General features: G+C 40.3%; 1 protein-coding gene and 1 pseudogene across 1 annotated transcript; both read left to right on the forward strand.

Moving 5' to 3' along the window:
- Positions 1 to 106: 106 nt before the first annotated feature.
- Positions 107 to 9,825, forward strand: LOC114583079 (vomeronasal type-2 receptor 26-like; annotated as a pseudogene).
- A 1,102-nt stretch (positions 9,826 to 10,927) lies between these two features.
- Positions 10,928 to 17,805, forward strand: LOC114583077 (vomeronasal type-2 receptor 26-like). Its single transcript, XM_077917788.1, has 5 exons — positions 10,928 to 11,266; positions 11,598 to 12,446; positions 13,886 to 14,113; positions 15,989 to 16,115; positions 16,904 to 17,805. The coding sequence occupies exons 1-5, from the start codon at positions 10,928 to 10,930 to the stop codon at positions 17,803 to 17,805; spliced, it is 2,445 nt and encodes an 814-aa protein (XP_077773914.1).
- The last annotated feature ends 1,846 nt before the right edge of the window (positions 17,806 to 19,651 follow it).

Below are 19,651 nucleotides of genomic sequence, written 5' to 3' on the forward strand. Positions count from 1 at the left end.
ATTCACACTTACAGTTGTAATGCTGATCTTGTTGGTGTGCCTACTGATTGTATGGTTGGTGTTTCTTTCCCTAACTGATTGCAAGGCACTTCCCTTTACTTGCAACATGAGAGATGCCCTCCGAATCCCACATGAGTATTATCAGCAAGGTGACCTCATCATTGGCAGTATATTTTCACAATTCTTCTCCTTTTTTGACACTATATCCTTCAAGCAACACCCCAATTTAATGTTTATTGAAGATGTCATGTAAGGAAACTATCATTTTACTCAGAAAAATGTTCATGGTCACACTATAATAATCACATAGGTAGATAACAGAAAGACTGTGAATATCCAGGTTTGGTCATACTCAGATAAGAGTCACTGGACTCAATGCATTTGAGATACTTTAATTCCAGTGGGTCTACTGTTAGTATAAGCAGTTATTTAGGAATCTACCAATTTCTCTGCCATTCAAATATCTCTATAGATTTCTAAATATCCACCTGACCTTCTTATCAGCTATACTCTGTTATATATCATATACTCGTCTCCCTTTTGTTTTGCTTTCTTCCAGATATATTTCAAGAATATATGGAATGGCACAAGATTATTTTTAGTTCTTTTCATTTCTGGAAATTTTGCTGTCTTTTATGAAATCATTTTTTTATATGAACATAGAGGCATAATTGACAATTCTATTAATCTTCCTCTGCTTCCTTTCACATCAGACAGACAAAGCACCTTGCAATATTCAAACCTAATTAAAAGCAATGTAAAACACCCTAAATATTTTTGTTTAAATTCTTCATGTTTTTAAATCTTTGATTCTAAAGCGATATATTTTACTGATGCGCATGCTAGATATCAGGTGCCTCTGTAAGGACAATGTAGACTTGACAAGCAGTTCATGAGATCTATAATGTTGTTGTTGTTGTTGTTGACAGAATCATCCATAAATAGCAGGGTGATTCACAACATATACATATAATATTAATGTGATATGATGCAATGTGCCATATGCTTTCTTTACAGTGTAGTGACAAAATATTACCAGCATGTCCTAGCCTTGGTGTTTGCAGTGAAGGAGATTAATAAGGATCCCAAGATCTTACCAAATGTTACATTAGGATTTAATATCTATGACAGCTACTTCAATCAAAAGATGACCTACCAGACTACATTGAACCTTCTTTTTAAAGTGAAAGAAATGGTACCCAACTACCAGTGTGATACAAAGAAGGATCTGATAGCTGTCATTGGGGGACTTGACTCTGAAACCTCCCTTTGCATGGCTACTATCTTAAGCACCTATAAGATTCCTCAGGTATGTATGTGAGGCATGGAGAAGCTTCTGAGGAAAAATAGAGTGCCAGGGGTGGGACGACTCACGGTGATATATCTTGTCTAATGATACTTGGAATATACAAGTACCACACACATAGGGTGGTAGACAATTTTGTCTACCTGGGTTCCACCATAACCAGTAACCTCTTAATCAATGCTGATCTGGACAAGCATATTGAAAGAGTAAGAATACCAGTCCAGTGCTGGTCCAATGATTGTCCAGTGCTGCTACACTCAAGGAGTCACAAATCCTGTATCTTTTTCATAGTGCTATACAATGGTACCTCTAGTTACGAACTGAATTTGTTTCAGAGGTCCCTTCTTAACCTGAAACTGTTTTTAACCTGAGGTACCACTTTAGCTAATAGGGCCTCCTGCTGCTTCCACACTGCCAGAGTATAATTTCTGTTCTCATTCTGAGGTGTAGTTTGTAACCCGAGGTACTACTTCCATGTTAGCAGAGTCTGTAACCCAAAGTGTTTGTAACCCAAGGGGTTTGTAACCTGAGGTACCACTGTATTGACTTAGCTCAGGAAAGATCTTCTCAGCATTGCGTGGACGGGTGGAGTCCTCCCAACCCCAGGCGACCCCTGAGCAGAATAATGACTCAAGACAACGTGCTATGGGATTAAAATTGGCCACAACTTTATTTAAAGTTTCAGATGTAGGGAGACCTTGGCTCAGGCATAGGGCATTTATCCTTCCAAGTCCCCAGCTGGAGATCTGGGAGACTTAAGGGTTATCCAGAATGTGTGGGGATTGGGCTGGCTTTGGAGAACATATGTTCAAGCAGAGAGCACCCCACCCCACCCCGTTTCACCGCCTTTGGAAGGGAAAGCAATGACAACCTCTTGGAATATGGCCAATGCCTCCCCTCAAGACCCCTTTTATGGGGAACCCTGGTATCACTGCCACAAAGGGGGGGGCGTGGGTCACTGCTTCACGCCCCCCTCCCCATTTTGGAAGATAGACTAAAGGTTCTTCTCAGCATTTCTGCTTTTCACATCCTAGAATCTAGACAGAGACATTTCTGCCCTTAAGAAAAATAATTGATAACTGCTTGAAAAATGAGCTACTGTAGAGTTTCATGTCCAACCTTTGACCCAGAACCACTTTTAGGTCCCCAACATTACGAGATGGAAAATCTACTATTAATAGTCATAATGAAGGAATGTGGACAAAGCAGTTCCAAACCCTAAAAAAAAATGTGAGAAATTATTGTAGGAGGGAAAAATAATAACATTTCTCCGGAAAGCACCCTCTCAGAAAGCACACTACACTTCTGATTTGTTTTCAGCAATATATTTTTTTATTTTATTTTATTGTAGGTCTCTTATTTCTTATTTGGTCCCTCTCAGAGTATGAAAACCCAGTTCCCTTTCATCTACCGTGTGGTTCCTAATGAAGAGAATCAATACTATTTGATTATCCAATTACTTCTGCATTTCCAGTGGACATGGGTTGGCATCGTTACATCGGACAATGATAAAGGAGAGAATTTTATGCAGACCTTAGTTCCAAAGCTTTCCCAGAATGGCATCTGTTTGGCTTTCACTGACAGAATGCCATCTCCGACAGACTTTTCTAAATTGCTTAATGAGTACCATACAAAAGGGGATATGGCCTGCTTTGTTAAAAACCACAGAGCAAAAGCAATTATTGTATTTGCAGAAACTTTATCTATACTTCATTTGATATTATTGCTGTATCAAATACAAACTGTGAATAAGGTAGAGACATATTTAGGAAGAGTATGGATCTTGACAGCTGAATGGGACTTCCCAGCAGTACAGTTTAACAAAAAATGGAGTATAGAAGTCTTTCATGGAGCCCTGTCTGTTGCTGTTCACACCAATCAGATAGAGGAATTTCATCATTTCATTCAGCCTTTAAATCCTTACTCACTCAGTGGAGACAGTTTTATCAAGGACTTTTGGCAGCAGGCCTTTGACTGCTTACTTTTGGATTCTCAGGAGTCTGTAGAGCGCAATGGAACTTGCACAGGTCAGGAAAAGCTGGAGAGTCTCCCAGGACCATTTTTTGAAATGAGCATGACTCCCCAAAGCTACAGTATATACAACGCTGCCTACGTGTTAGCCCATGCTTTACATGCAATGTATGCATTGAATTTGAAGCACAAAGCAGTGGCAGCACTTTCAAACTCACAACCATGGCAGGTGATTATCCATTAACCAAAGCATTTTGACAATCATGAGAAGATGTATAATACCAGTGCCTGCCTGCCGGCCCATAAAGCGGAGTGAAGCAGCTCCCTCAGGTGTTCGAATCCGATGGGGCAGTGACTCTAGTAACTTAGGGTTTGATGGTGGTGGTGGTGGAGCAGCACATTCTCATTTTGTTCATTTGCTGAAATAATATAAGCTGGACCTGCACCATCACCACCATCTTCACGACCACCACCATATTAATTTTGTTAATTTCAGGAAATAGGATAGGCTGGCCATGCACCATTATCACCACCACCATAATATATTTCTTATACCCCCGCAACTCTGGGCATCTTCAAACAAAAATACTGAGGGCGGACGGACACATCAACCATTAATAGCTTACTGAAACAGGGCTTCCTTCAAATATCTACATCAACTTATATGGTTTTTAAAACTCTTTGACATCTGACGAGAGGGCATTCTACAGCATGGATGTGACTACCGAGAAGTCATTCTGTCTTGTTCCTTGTAATTTCACTGGTAATGAGGGAACTACCTTCGGAGGTGGACCTCAGTGTCTGGGTGAACAATGAGGGTGGAGAAACTCCTTCAGGTATACAGGGCAAAAGCTGTTTAGGACTTTAAAGATCAAAACAAACATTTTGAATGGTGCTTATAAATGTACATTAAAATGTGATTAAAGTTTAAAGGTGTCTAGCATGAAAATCCCTAGTCCTGATGATCAGTAATTTGGCAGGCTTACCAACTATTATACCTTCAAATTCCATCTTTTTATTTGTTAAAAGGAAATTCTATAGATTTTATGATTTCCCAGAAGCGAATGGAGGAAAGCAAAATGAAGCAGATGCCCCCATTTCCTGAGTCAAATTGAGAAGTCTCCAAATCAGCTACATTGCAAAGCACTGAGTCAGGGTCTGAAATAAGGTTTCTCTTTTCGTCTTATTCTCTCTCTCTCTCTCTCTGCAATTAATCTTTATTGGTTTCTTTTGACAAAAGAACAGAATCTTCTCATTGGCATATACTCTTAATTGTAACTATTGCCTTTATATTGTTTTTAAATAGTCTTGTAGAGCCTGATGGATGGAAAGGTGGAATATAGTTATCATCAAAACAAAGAAACAATGATGGAGTAAAAAAACTTGATTGTCTTTTTTCTATTTTTCTTAAACTGGTTTTACTTTTTCAAATTTAGCTTCATCACTTCTTGAGGAGAGTCTTTTTTAATAACAGCATTGGTGACCTTGTGTCTCTGAATGAGAAAGGTGAATTAGAAAGTGGATTTGATCTTATAAACTGGGTTACTTTCCCAAATCGATCTTTCATGAAGGTGAAAGTAGGGAGGATGGATCCATGGGGAGGCAGACAGTTCACCATTAATGAGGAGACCATCACATGGCACAAAGTGTTTAAGCAGGTAGGGCCTGAATTTTGAGCCATCATAGTCATTCTTTATGCATTGTGCATTGTAGGAGTAGATATTGTGACCCAGAAAGGCTGAACTTGTTTTGCTTCCAAGCGACCCCCAGCCTCTTATGCCAATACTTTCCATGTGACTGATTGATGGAGATCAGTATATACAACAACTATGTACCGGCTAAAAGATTAATCGTGTATCTGTGTTTTGCAGATACAGCCTGTTCTCCATTAAAGACAGATACTGAATCCCATATGGGAAGGGTGGTGGTCAAAAGAGGTCATTGGTCCCTATTAAAGTGTTGGGTGGGGAAATGTCATGGCCCAGTGAAAACCCTGTTATTCCCAGAATCATTGATACAGCTTGTTTTCTGAGTACCCCATGGAGTTTTGGGAAGACAACCTCTTCTTGCTGGAATAAATTTCTCCCTGGAGAAGAGTCATAAAACAATACTGAGACAATTGGATCAAAGTAGAGGGCAGTTTCCTATACTTCCTTCCTATTTTCCTCCTGCAAGGATATAACAGTGGTGGTAAAACCAAATGTAAAATATACCCATGGGGAGGGGATGCAGCATTTGTTTAAAAGGGGGGCAATTTTTGGCACCCTATTACCGGAATAGAGAGTTCATGATCCAATTCAAGACACCTTTAAATTGGGCATGTGAAAATCTCATTCAGAGCACCCCTATCGTTGCACATCCTTAAATGTACTAGCCATTTATTTGCTTGCATTTCTGAATAGATACCACCTTCTTCTGTGTGTAATAACGTGTGTCATCCAGGGTTTGTGAGAAAAAAGAAGGAGGGGGAGCCATTCTGTTGCTACGATTGTGATGCATGTGCACAAGGGAAGATTTCTAACCCAAAAGGCAAGTATCAACCATGTTGTCATGTGCGCATCATTTCCTCTTCACCTCCATGGCTCAGTTAAGTTTGTGTGGACTTGGATAATTGAGTTTGCAATGTTAAACTTTGTATATGTTTATTGTAATTTTATAGACCTAGCACCACATGTGCATGTGGAATGCTCTTTCTGCATGATTGTGAAGATTGTGCTTTCAAAATTCCTTCTCATTCAGACATTTACCTATGTACTAATTTCATTGAATTGATTTGTGATTGTATGTTTTATCCCCAGAGATGGACAAATGTATAAACTGCCCAGAAGATCAGTATCCAAATGAAGAGCAAGATGGATGTCTCCCCAAGATGTTACACTTTCTGTCTTACGATGAAAAGTTGAGCATCACTTTAGCTTTCATGGCATTTTCATTTGCTGTGATCACAGCTTTGATGCTATCAATATTCATTAAATACCAGAAAACTCCCCTTGTTAAAGCCAACAATCGTGGCCTCACGTTTACTCTGCTCATCGCCCTCTTGCTTTGCTTCCTCTGCTCCTTGCTGTTCTTTGGAAGACCTCAGACAGTGACCTGCCTCCTTAGGCAAACAACTTTTGGCATCGTCTTCACCGTGGCTGTTTCTTCATTGTTGGCAAAAACCATCACAGTGATTTTGGCATTCATGGCTACAAGGCCAGGATCCAGGATGAGGAACTGGGTGGGGAAAAGACTGGCAGCTTCTATTGTTTTCTCCTGCACCGTCATTCAAGGAGCTCTTTGTACTGTGTGGCTCCTGACAGCTCCGCCATTCCCACATTTGGACATGGACACTTTGGCTAAAGAAATTGTGGTTGAATGTAATGAAGGGTCTGTCCCTATGTTTTATTCTGTTCTTGGCTACCTGGGATTTCTGGCTCTTTTCAGCTTTGTTGTGGCTTTTCTTGCTAGGGAATTGCCAAACACTTTTAATGAAGCCAAGTTCATCACTTTCAGCATGTTGGTGTTTTGCAGTGTGTGGGTCTCTTTTGTGCCAACTTACCTGAGCACAAAGGGAAAATATATGGTGGCTGTGGAGATCTTCTCCATTTTAGCCTCTAGCGCTGGATTATTGGGCTGTATCTTTTTTCCTAAATGTTATATTATTGTCATGAAGCCTGAGCTGAACAACAAGAAGTACCTCACAAAGAGAAATAAGTAGAAGTTAGTAGCTTGGGTCATATATTTCTTCTGATATATTGATGTGAGTTCCTCTTTACTGGTTTGGAATTCTGTTCTGGTTTTTCTCCTGATGATCCAGGGCTGTCTCCACCTGACTTGAGCAGGGGTCCATTGGACACATAACAGAACTCCAGAGATATATGCAAGATTCCCTCAATTTATCTTTTGCAATCATTTTATTTATTTATTTATTTTAAAAAGCTGAATTTCTAAAACACCCGCTTAACACTTGAAATGGCAGGTAAAGGTAAAGGTTAAGGGACCCCTGACCATTAGGTCCAGTCGTTACCGACTCTGGGGTTGAGGCGCTCATCTCGCTTTATTGGCCGAGGGAGCCAGAGTACAGCTTCCGGGTCATGTGGTCAGCATGACTAAGCTGCTTCTGGCGAACCAGAGCAGTGCACGGAAACGCCGTTTACCTTCCCACTGGAGCAGTACTTATTTATCTACTTGTACTTTGATGTGCTTTCGAACTGCCAGGTTGGCATTAGCAGGGACCGAGTAACGGGAGCTCACCCTGTCGTGGGGATTCAAACCACTGATCTTCTGATCGGCAAGTCCTAGGCTCTGTGGTTTAGCCCACCACGCCACCCACATCCCAGGTAGAATGAAACAAATATCTGAGGAATTTTTTGTGAGTTTGAATAAGCATAACTGTTTATGGTTTTATTTGAGATTAGTTTCACTTTAAATTTAGGTTTCCACAAATGCCATGTGAATTGGATGTTATATGTCAAAGTTACAGGCATTAGAAAAGCACCAGATTCTCCCAGTTGATGAATAGAAATGGAGAAAGGAAACTTTGCACCACCTGTTATAATCATCTGTGCGGGAAAGGATATGAACAGATTTATAATGCCTGAATGATTGGTATTGGCAGAGAGGATTATGGTATTTCTAAAGGAACTGCATTAGATAAAATAATTCACACAGGTTAAGGCTCATGTTTAATGAAAAAGATCCCAAAGCCTTGGCTTAAAAAGAGACCTTCCCTACCAGCCTTGGAGAGTTGCTATCATAGTAGATAGAACTGCCTGCATTGTATTCATCCAAGAAGTGCCAGCTTGGCCCCATAACTGTGGGTGCCTGAGACCATGGGTGCCATGCAACCTGCATGGCCCTGGTACTGAAATTTGTCGGTGCCCGGCCCCTTCATGGGGAATTTTGTGGGTACCTGGGCACCCAGGGCCCCAGGGAGTTGGCACTTATGAGATCTAAACCATTACCAGTAACACCTTGAAACATGGGATGCCAACAAGGCGAACATAATCATTAGAACAGTGTGGAATACAAATTAAAAATTGCTTGAACTTGGATTTTTCCACAGTTAACAATCATTCAGGGAAAGTGGTTGCTATAAATGGTGCAAGGATGTTTGCACTGCAGGCTACACTGGTATGTTTCCATGTACACGGGACCATTACATGCTTGATGATATATAATCCTTGGAATATAAAATGTGATTTATGAAATCCTCATAAAAATCCCTCATGCAATATCAAAATGACAGAGGAAGTTTCTTAATATATATGACAAACAGTCAGAAGACTGCAGAATTGTAAGCCTATGCATGGGAACAGAGAAACGACATCATTCGTACATCCATTTCTACCCCATGTCTTTCCACTTTCTCTAGGGCAATAACAGAAAACCTGTGGCCCTTCAGATATTAATGGACTACAGCACCTGTCTTCCCTCACCATTGGCCACATTGGCCATACTGATTGGGGCTAAAGTGACTGGAGTCCAACAACTTTCAGAGCATTCCTCATCCCTGCTCTATGGTTTACGCCAGAGACCTAATTCTTCTGGGTGCATTTTCTTGCTCAGTATCACAGTAAGCCCAGGTGTTGCTCCTGAATTAATAAACAAAAAGATGTGTGATTACACCTACAGATACACTTTCTTCATCTGCTCTGTCCCTTGTGAGCAGAATGCTTTGGGGTATCTAATTGTGATCTCTGCAATTATGTAAAATTATGGTGATCTGCCTTCTAGCCAAAGATGGCATGGCTTTTTTAGTGACCACTCTCACAATAAGCAGCCATGTGCCTGGCTTTTTCAGACTGTGGAGTGACAGACTGGACAAACTAGGCTGCTAGGGTTTTACAGGCCATAAAGTATCACTTTTGGCTGGCAGAACTGGAATATTCAGTGACCACTTGCTGTAAATTGATTGGACACTTATGAATTAGATCGGAGGAGTGGATTTTGCTGCACCCTGAGTGGTGCAATGCTGATTTTGTTGCTGTGGCTACTGCTTGTATGGTTGGTGCTTCTTCCCCTCACTGATTGCAAGGCACTTCCCTTTACTTGCACCATAAGTGATCCCCTCCAGATCCCACATGAGTATTATCAGTCAGGTGACCTCATCATTGGCAGCATTGTGTCTCAGTCTCTCCCCTTTTCTGAATTTGTGAACTTTGATCAACATCCCAATGAAATGCTTTTTGAAGAACCCCTGTAAGGAATTTCTTGTTTCCTATAAAAGCATTTATAGACAGGCTATAATAATCCCATTCCCATTTATTTATTATTTATATTTTATTTATGCATTTTACATATCTTAGTATATGAGTTATACAGTTGCCATTGTTTATCTTACATTCTTTGACTTCTATGCACATCCCTATATGGGGTCTTATTTAGTCCTTGTTAAGCTGCATCTCCTTATTTACCACCCTTCTTCTGCTTCTATTAACTGCTGCTCAAATATCTAAACCCACTTGGAAGTTTATATGATTGTTATATTACTTTAAATATTTGTCAAAGTATTCCTACTCTTCTTTCATATCTGATTCATTCTGATTTCTTTTCTTTGCAGTTAACATTGCTAGCTCCGCAAATTCTCTTAGCTTATTCTGCCAGTTTATTTTTGCGGGACTATTTTTGTCCTTCCACCTTTGGGCATAAATGATTCTGGCCGCTGTTATTGCATAGAGGAAAATACTAAGTACTTTCTTGGGTATTTCCCCCTCTACTATCCTCAATAAAAACATCTCTGGTTTCTTGGGAAATGAGACCCTTAACATCTTCTTTAGTTCTGAGTATATCATCATTCTTTGGCTTTCTTTACCCATGTGAGATATCCATGGGTAAAGGTCTTGTAATCCCTAAGTGTAAATAATGTTTGAAATGTCTCTTTGATATCAGGAAAATATGCTTTTCCTGTATCCTTGCAATATATATAATCATACATACATACATACATACATGTATGTTTAAGAGAATAGTTAGTTCCTTGCTCAGTTTGCCACCCCCCCTTTTATCAGCTCCATACACCAACAATTTCTCTGCCAGAACACATTTCTCCATGGTTTTCACAATATCCACTTGATTTTATCATCAATTTGTCTGTCTCTGCTGTCATATACTCTCCTTTCTTTAGTTTGTTCCACATATAGGGTGATAGCCAGTGCTAGTCCTACTCAAATAGATTCAATGAAATTAATAGACATTTCTAATTTAGGGTTAGTCATCTAGTTTCATACAACCCATAATGATTCTGACAAATTAACAGTCCAAAAGTAATTTTACAGCATAAGCTAAATTTTCAGAGTGAATGGTATCCTTTCATAGATTATTAAAGGGGTTGATATAATAACAGTACCATTAATATATTTGTTTCATTATTTATTTATTGTGTTAGTCACCTAAAAGAGGGCATTATCAATATGCAAACATGTTAAAAGAAAATGATTAAAACAATTAATTGTGTTTCTAAAGTATAAATGTACATCATTTCTTTTGAGGTGAAGGCAGAACTGACAATTCTGCCTTCTCAAAAGTTGGACAAACTTTGTGCTGCTTAATGCGGACAGAGTTTCAGAAAACGAACAGAAAGCCTGCCTCTCTATGTTATTTTTTTTAAAAGATATGTCATGTGGAAAAACAGATGTCTCTGCAAGAACAGTGTGGACTTGTGGGTTCATGATAGCTCAGATATTCATGTTATATGGCCTATGTTCTGATTGCAGCGTAGTGATAAAAAACTACCAGCATGTCCTGGCTTTGGTATTTGCAATCAAAGAGATCAATGAGAACCCCAGGATCTTACCAAATGTTACCCTGGGATTCCACATCTATGACAGCTACTTCAATGAAAAGATAACTTACCAGACTACCCTAAATCTTCTCTTTCAAGTGAAAAGGATGGTCCCCAACTACAACTGTGACAAACAGAAGAATCTGATAGCTGTTATTGGGGGACTTGAGTCTGAAACCTCTCTTTACATGACTACCATCTTAAGCATCTATAAGATTCCTCAGGTGGGATATGTATGCAAAGCATGTGATATTTTGCAGATAGAGTATATAGAAAAATGCTTAAGAAAAGAGGAGGCATATTGTTATGGCATATGCTGCATAATTACAAGCTACATCTTTGCTCTCAAGGCATAGTGTCACTCACCCCTGTGTTTGCTCAGCATTGTAAGATAGGGAGTCTGGTACTAATAGCACCAGAAAATGCAGAAAAACTAGTTCCAAATTGTAGAGAAAAAATATGAGGAAACGGATGAAGAGAGGACGAAACATTATTCTCTAATTTCTGCCTTTCACAGTCTTTGACCTGGTTTCAACAATACATTTCTTTTTGTAGCTCTCCTATTTCCTGTTTGGTCCTTCTCTGAGTGCTACAAACCAGTTCCCTTTCCTCTATCGGGTGGTCCCCAATGAAGAGAATCAGTACTTGGGAATTGTCAAACTACTTCTGCATTTCCAGTGGACTTGGGTTGGAATTTTCACATCAGATGATGACAAAGGCGAAAGTTTTGTACAGCTCTTGATACCCAAACTCTCCCAGAATGGCATCTGCTTGGGTTTCACTGATAGAACACCAGCCCTGACAGACTTTTCTCAATTAATGGATAGGTACCAAGTGGAAGCGGATAGGCTTTGCCTTGTTAACGACACTAAAGTAAAAACAATTATTGTGTTTTCAGAAACTATGTCTATATTGCGTTTGATATATTTATTGTATCAAGTGGAAAGAGATAATATGGCTGAGACGTCCCTTGGCAGAGTGTGGATCATGACAGCCCAATGGGACTTTCCAGCAGTACAGTTTCACAGGAGCTGGAGTATAGATGTCTTCCAGGGAGCCTTGTCTTTTGCAGTTCACACCAATCAGATAGAGGACTTTCAAAATTTCCTTAAGACATTAAATCCTCATTCACTGAATCGAGATGGTTTTATAAAGGACTTCTGGCAGCAGGCTTTTGACTGCTTACTTTCAGATTCTCAAGTGGCTGCAGAAAGCGATGGAACTTGCACAGGGAAGGAAAAGCTAGACAGCCTTTCTGGACCATTTTTTGAAATGAGCATGACTTCTCAAAGCTATAGTATATACAATGCTGTTTATGTGATAGCCCATGCTTTACATGCTATGTACTCATTGAAGCACAAGAAAAGAGGGGTGACAGCACTTCCAAACCCACAACCATGGCAGGTATTACCTCATAACCAAAACATCTCTACAATCACAAAACACCTTTAAGTCCAAATATGACCTGTGATGATGCGGTACAGAAAATTGAACATTTCCAGCTCTAACCGCTCAGCTATTCTTCTTATTGGATGAAAATATATATGTAGTGCAGGAATGCACACATTTCCTGTCACTCTGTTGGAGTAGCACATGGGCAAACATTTATTGCTTCTGGAGAATGAATGAACTCACATCTTTCTTTTATTATAGTCTCCTGAAATAATGGGCTTGAAGCATGACCTATGTCAACAAGGAATTCTGTCTTCAGTTTTGTGGGCCCAATGTGATGGAAACCTGCTCATACAAGAAGTTAGACAGGGACCATCCCCACTGATTTTAAGATGCATGATTAAAACAATTTCATTTCAGGATGCCTTTGGATTAAGAATGCTTCCCTGATGTTTTATATACACACACATAAATATATATATATATATAGAGAGAGAGTTAGTTCACATTTTTGAGATTTTTAATTTCTGATGTTTTTTCATTTATTAAGTTTTATTTATGTTTTACATGTTGTATATTGCATTTTTTTCCCTTCTAAGCTGCTTTGAGACCTAGATGGTGAAAGGTGGGTTTTTTATTTTATGAAAGATAAATAAATACAGGAAGCCACTACAAATTGATGGGGTTGCCTCTCTCAACAAAGGCATGATCAAGGATGATTTATTTATCCTCAATAGAAAAGAACACAGATGTGTACTTATGTTTATTTGCTTACTTCTTTAGTCATATCCTGCCTTTCTTCCATCATGAAAGTCACATAAACTAAGAAAGGGTTGACAAGTAGTCTCCCATCAAGGTACTGAATATATTTGTTCACCTTTAGGATGGTGGATGCATTGTGTGCTGTCAGACTATGTACTTGAGCCCAACTGGTTACCGGCCTAATTGGTAACTACAGGCACCAGTAAAACAAGAGATCTACCAAGACAGCATTAGGTATCACCATCTCTTGTCTGAACCTGCCTATCCATTCAGGTCATTTGTGTAAGTAGTGCTGTGTGTTTTCTCATCATCTGAAATGCAGTGGGTAGATTTCCAAAGCAATGCCTTCTTTGTGGGGATGTATAATCTGTGGAACTTCTTCTCAAGTGAAGCCTCACGTTGCCCCTTCTCTGCTCAAGTTAAGATGATAAATGAGAGTGCTTCTTCTTCATTTGATATTTGAATCATGGATAGTTGTCACCCTTGATAGGCCACTTCTTATAGTGCTGCTTCTGGTTTGTATTGATATATCTGCTTATGTTTTTTATAGTTTGAATATGCTCTATCTTTTTTAACATTACTGTTAGGCTAACTCTTAGAAAATGTCAGATAGCAGTATTTTACATGATAATGAACAAAGAAAATTGAGTGAAGCATGAATTATTATGATTATTCCTCTTTGATTATAGCTTCATCCCTTCTTGAGGAGAATCACTTTCAACAACAGTGCTGGGGATCAGGTTTCTCTGGATGAGCGAGGTGAATTAGAAAGCAGATTTGATATTATAAACTGGGTTACTTTCCCGAATAGGTCTTTCTCGAGGGTGAAAGTAGGAAGGATTGATTCATGGTCCTTACAAGTAAACAAGTTCTCTATTCATGAGGAGATCATCACATGGCACAAGATGTTTAACCAGGTAGTGTATGACTTTTGGTTCTTTTGGGTTTTTTGGAAGAAAAAACCAAACTCATGCGTAATGACTGACCCAGGAGCAATCCTGGATTACTAATTTATTTATCCAATGTTTAAAGTTATTTACAAACATATTTGAATAGAGCTGCTACTGCTCTTGGAAGGCACAAGCATCCATGTGAGGGAGCAAAGGAAACCCTCCCTCACAGTTCCTCCGACAAATACGTGTGTGTGTGTGTGTGTGTGTGTGTGTGTGTGTGTGTGAGAGAGAGAGAGAGAGAGAGAGAGAGAGAGAGAGAGATTGTATTGACACAATTAACATCACACCCAATTTGGACTTTTGGTTCTTTGAAGAAAAGGGAAAATCATTGATTCAAGCTGTCATTGCTTTCAACAAAAATTATCTGATTACAAAAGGAACAAAGCGTTTTCAATAATATAGTTTTAGTATATATTAATAGCTCATAATGGCCTCTATGCACAGATATTGATTTCTGTAGCTCTATAGATTCCAAGGACATTCACTCTAATTGTTAAAGTGATTAACAGATAGAAAGTGATTTGTAAACCTATTTTCTCTTAAAATGTACAGTTCTAAACACTGTTTTGTTTTGTTTTTGAACTGAGAGTGCATCAAAATATTCAGGGAGTGCAAAAGCTGTAGTTAAGTAAGTCCCCCTTCAAGTGCATTTGTCCATGTGCTAAGACGGAATTTCGTGCCTCCCTAGTGCCACGGGGCGTTTCCTTTCCAGTGCAAATAGTGTGTTGGGAAGGGGTGACATTATGACCACATAGAGAAAAAAGATGATTTTTCTCACCTCACTCAGCTCATGCTCACTTGTGCCCCCCCTTTACATTTATTAAGATATGCACATCTGTCAGGGGTTCAGGGAGAGAGGCACAGATGAGGGAGGAGACTGAGAGCGAGGGGGAAGAATCCAGGAACGAGGAGGAGGAGGATGACAATGACTTGAGGGCTTCCATGAGTCTCTCAAGTGAATCGGAGGATTCCCAAAAGGGGGCGCCCCTGGTCAGGTCAAGGGGAGCCACAGGGGGGACTCGTCAGGAGCAGGGGAGCAGCAGGGAAACCCCGAGTGGGAGTGGGAGATCGGGGCCGGCTTCCCAGCCGGAACGGAGTGAAGAGGGTGGAGTTCCCAGTGTGACACACGGAGCAGAGCAGGAAGCAGACAGGGGAAGGAGATCGGGGCAAGACGTCCTGCCGGAAGGGGCGGAGAGTAGTACAGAGAGTAGTATAACTGTCAAGAGGAAGGTCAGGGGTAGCGAACGCGCGCCAAGTTCAAATGTGGAGGCGCGCGGAAATGCGGAGAGCCCGGAGGAGGAGCCTGGTCCCAAAGCACGGAGGAGGGGGGAGCAGGCGTCTGGGGACTCAGCGTCAGGGGAAAGCAGGAGGGAAGGAACCCAGGGGGACAGAAAGACCCTGCGGAAAAGGAAGGACAGGAAGAGGTGGACTAGCACAAGCCTCTTAAACTGGTGTAGAGGCGGGACTGATTCAGAGGGGACTTCAGCGGTCTAAGCGTAACAGACGTGGGGCTGCGCGCCTCGGCTGTGGAACAAACAATGTACTTCAATAAAGACTTTTGTAAATAAAGTGGACTTGGCGTTGGTCTCTTGTGAGCTGGGACCTGAGGCGGCCCTGACAACATCAATTGCATTCACCCAATTAATATACTTAGCTTGAGCCGTCATAAATTGTAAGTCTTTTGCCTTTACAAGGCATCAATGGACACAGCACCAGACTAGTGGGTGTTTTTTCTTTTGTGTACTTTCTGAGCATGAAAATATGAACGTGCTTTCCTGATTCCATTAGTTGTACATTAAAGCATGCTCTAAGCTTATCCTGTCTTGCATTCATGGACAGATGCCTCCCACTTCAGTGTGTAATGACAACTGCCGTCCAGGTTCTGTTAGAAAAAAGAAAGAGGGGGAGCAGTTCTGTTGCTATGATTGTGACCCATGTCCAGAAGGGAAGATTTCTAACAAAAATGGTAAGTGTCCACTATATTATCATATTAAAATGAGTGTTCTAAGACTTTCCTTACCTTCTGTAAATATTAAATTAGGTTTGTGTGCATATATTAGCAACTTTACAATATACTCAGCAATGTTAACTATTGTATTAAAGGGTGGATATGTTAACAGCACACATCATAATGAATTATTTCACTAGACACTGAACAATTAATTTTTTATGTGTGTGGGGGGGGGGAAGTTGAGAGTGAGGTTGCACATACTGTCCTTCCTGTGTATGAATTCAGCTTAACAAAGGCCAAAGGGAGGAGTGCTATCTAGATCATGGGACTCTTATCAGTTTGTGCTCTCTCCCCAAGCCATATTCCTCACCCCATATAATCACTGTCATCCCCTTACCTTCATGTCCTCCATGATTGCTTTGCCTGGCTAGAATGTGTCCTTCAATTGTGAAAATGCCTCTTGCTTGTCTAGATGGAGGATGGAGATGTGTGTATGTGTAAAAATCTTTGAACTTGGCACAGCTGGAATAAATATAAATTTAAGGGTCACATCTGTTTCTCCAGCTATTCTGACCTAATGCAACTGAGTTTGTCTCTGGCCTCACCTACCACTGGAATGGAGGCCAAAAAGATTACTCATGAGGGACCATGGCCCCCATACTGACAATACTGAAAATGTGTAAGAACCATTCTACAGAATTGTAAATATTGTTTTTCAAGAGTACTTCAGAGAAACCTATGTACTTGTTTCAGAGATGGATGTATCATCATCTCCACAACATAATGCATTCTCTCTTTTCTAGTAATGGACAATTGTATTGAATGCCCAGAAGATCAGTATCCAAATGGAGACCAAGATGGATGTCTACCAAAGGCTTTAAATTTTTTAGCTTACAATGATGTTTTGAGCATCACTTTAGCTTTCATTGTATTTTCATTTTCTGTGATCTCAGCTTTGGTGCTAGTGATGTTCATTCAATACCACAACACTCCCATTGTCAAAGCCAACAACCGAGGGCTCAGCTACACTCTGCTTATTGCCCTCCTGCTCTGCTTCCTCTGTTCTTTCCTGTTTATTGGGAAACCTCAAACAGTAACCTGCCTCCTAAGGCAAACAGCTTTTGGCATCATTTTCACTGTGGCTGTTTCTTCAGTGCTGGCAAAAACTATTACTGTAGTTTTAGCATTCATGGCTACAAGGCCAGGATCCAGGATAAGGAACTGGGTGGGGAAAAGACTGGCAGCTTCTATTGTTTTCTTCTGTTCCTTCATTCAAGGAGCTCTTTGTACTGTGTGGCTCTGGATTGACCCCCCATTCCCAGATTTGAACATGGAATCTTTGCCTAAAGAAATTGTGGTTGAATGTAATGAAGGGTCTGCTCTTATGTTTTATTTTGTTCTTGGTTACATGGGACTTCTGGCTCTTGTTAGCTTTGTTGTGGCTTTTCTTGCTAGGGCATTGCCCAACACTTTTAATGAAGCCAAGTTCATCACTTTCAGCATGTTGGTGTTTTGCAGTGTGTGGCTCTCTTTTGTTCCTACTTATCTGAGCACAAAGGGGAAACACATGGTGGCTGTGGAGATCTTCTCCATCTTAGCTTCTAGTGCTGGATTATTAGCTTGCATCTTTTTTCCAAAATGCTATATAATTGTCATGAAGCCTGAGCTGAACAACAAGGAACACTTAACAAGAAGAAGGAAGTAGAAGGAAGTAGTTTATGTCATACTTTCTTCTGAGATATTGATGAGTCCCTCATTACTGATTTTGAATTCTGAGGAAAAGATAAGTAAAAGTTAGAAACTAGGATATTGTTCTTCACTCCCCTGATATTTATTATACAAGTTGAATTGGTCACAACTGTTCCTGAGATATTTTCTTTTCCATTCAGGATCATTGTGCTATGGAACTGTAACCAAAAATACCCCACAAAAGTGTGATGTTACTAAGAATTGTATGTATGAGATTGAGGACAAGAAAACGAGTTTGTCAAGTATGAGAGTTCCCTTTTCCCTTCTGGTAGCTCAATGACAAGAATTAACGAGCATATGGTAGATTTATAGTCCTTTTATTACAGCATTGTGTTAGAAGCACAAACAGGAACCCTCTGCACGGATATCAGTTGCCTACTCTGACTCCTCCCCACTTTCGCAGCAAGAAGTGTGCCAACGGGAAGTTCCTCCTTTGTTCTCTGACATGCTCAGATCTCTGAGTTCGGGGGGGGGGGTTTCTCCCCCACTCTCTATTGATGTATCGCCCAGCTGCTCCCTCACTACTGGTTGCTTAGCTACTGTCTTGTAACTGGGTAGCTCTTCTCTCAACTGAGCAGCCTCTTTGTCTGCATGTCTCTCTGCTTCTGGAAATGCTGGAAGCAGGGTGGTGGCGGCAAATATTTCCCCTCCTCTTCTGTTAGGAGCTGATCTCCCTGCACCCCCCAATCTTTCAATTCAGATCAACCCCTGACAGAGGATGGAGCAAGAATGGTATAAGAAATTTGGGTCATGCATTTGTGATAGATTTTTTGGTAAAGTTCTGCTTTCAGAAAGTGGAACATCTGAAAAGGAATCCTGCTTCAGTTTTTTTATATGTGAGAGCCATTGCACCCACCCACCAACTGACCAAAGACCTAGTATGTAGAGGCTGTCTTTTGTTTCTGTTTCCTAAGTGCGTTCAGGATCTTAGGAAAGCTTTTAGTTACAAAAGAAAATTCAACAAAGAAATTAAAATTGAAGTACACACAAAAATATGTACTTTACATACAAAATTCATATAATTTGAATTTAAACTTTTGTGGACACTTTCATAAAATGGAACAGGGCATACCTATGATTAAGTGCTAGCAAAACTTCAAAGCCATAAACTTGAAGCTTTAAACTATGATGAGGTTTCCCACTATCACAATTTCCCTTACAGAGTCTCAACACTGTGATAAGAAAATAATAATAATGAATTAATAAGTGAGAATTACAACATTATATACAGCAAAAAGAGGAAATATCCACATACCTAGTCTGAAACAATAAACTGTTCATTAGTCATTCATTAGAGCAGCTTTTTAACTCAACTTACTGCTTACTGTAGCCTATTTTATTCTCAATGTGGATCATTAAAGCTAGGGTGATCACATGGGGATTTCTCTTACATCTCTTAAGATTCAGCTGTGTGAAAACTCTGATATTTGATTTCACTGCCATGACCAAGGATAGACTTGGCTTCCCGGAGCTTCAGGGCACCAGTGTTGTCCACTCACCAGCACAGAGGCAAATGTCTAAAGAACATGTGGGCAACTCACAGCCCTGGTGGGTCTGGTGAATGTTACCCACAGCTGCTGATCTTCCTGCCTCTGCAAAATTATGTGTTCTGATTCTGGTGAGGAGAACAGACACAGGAAGTGCCATCCTGCTCATTTATATCACACTAGCTCCAGTCTGCCCAAAAGCTGCTGGGGGGAAGTGGGAAGCATAATTTACATAAGCAGGAGGGGGTACAGGGAACGGTCTAGTCACATGCTGCCTTGTATGTGCAAACTGCACGCTTGCTAACCAGGTGTGTG

This window comes from Podarcis muralis, chromosome 13 (assembly GCF_964188315.1).
Source record: "Podarcis muralis chromosome 13, rPodMur119.hap1.1, whole genome shotgun sequence".
Classification (NCBI taxonomy): Eukaryota; Metazoa; Chordata; class Lepidosauria; order Squamata; family Lacertidae; genus Podarcis; species Podarcis muralis.

Coding starts and splice junctions, on each gene's coding strand:
- LOC114583077 (XM_077917788.1), top strand. CDS start 10,928: ATGATAGCTCAGATATTCATGTTATATGGCCTATGTTCTGATTGCAGC. Junction 12,447..13,885: donor CAAACCCACAACCATGGCAG/GTATTACCTCAT, acceptor CTTTGATTATAG/CTTCATCCCTTCTTGAGGAG. Junction 14,114..15,988: donor GGCACAAGATGTTTAACCAG/GTAGTGTATGAC, acceptor ATTCATGGACAG/ATGCCTCCCACTTCAGTGTG.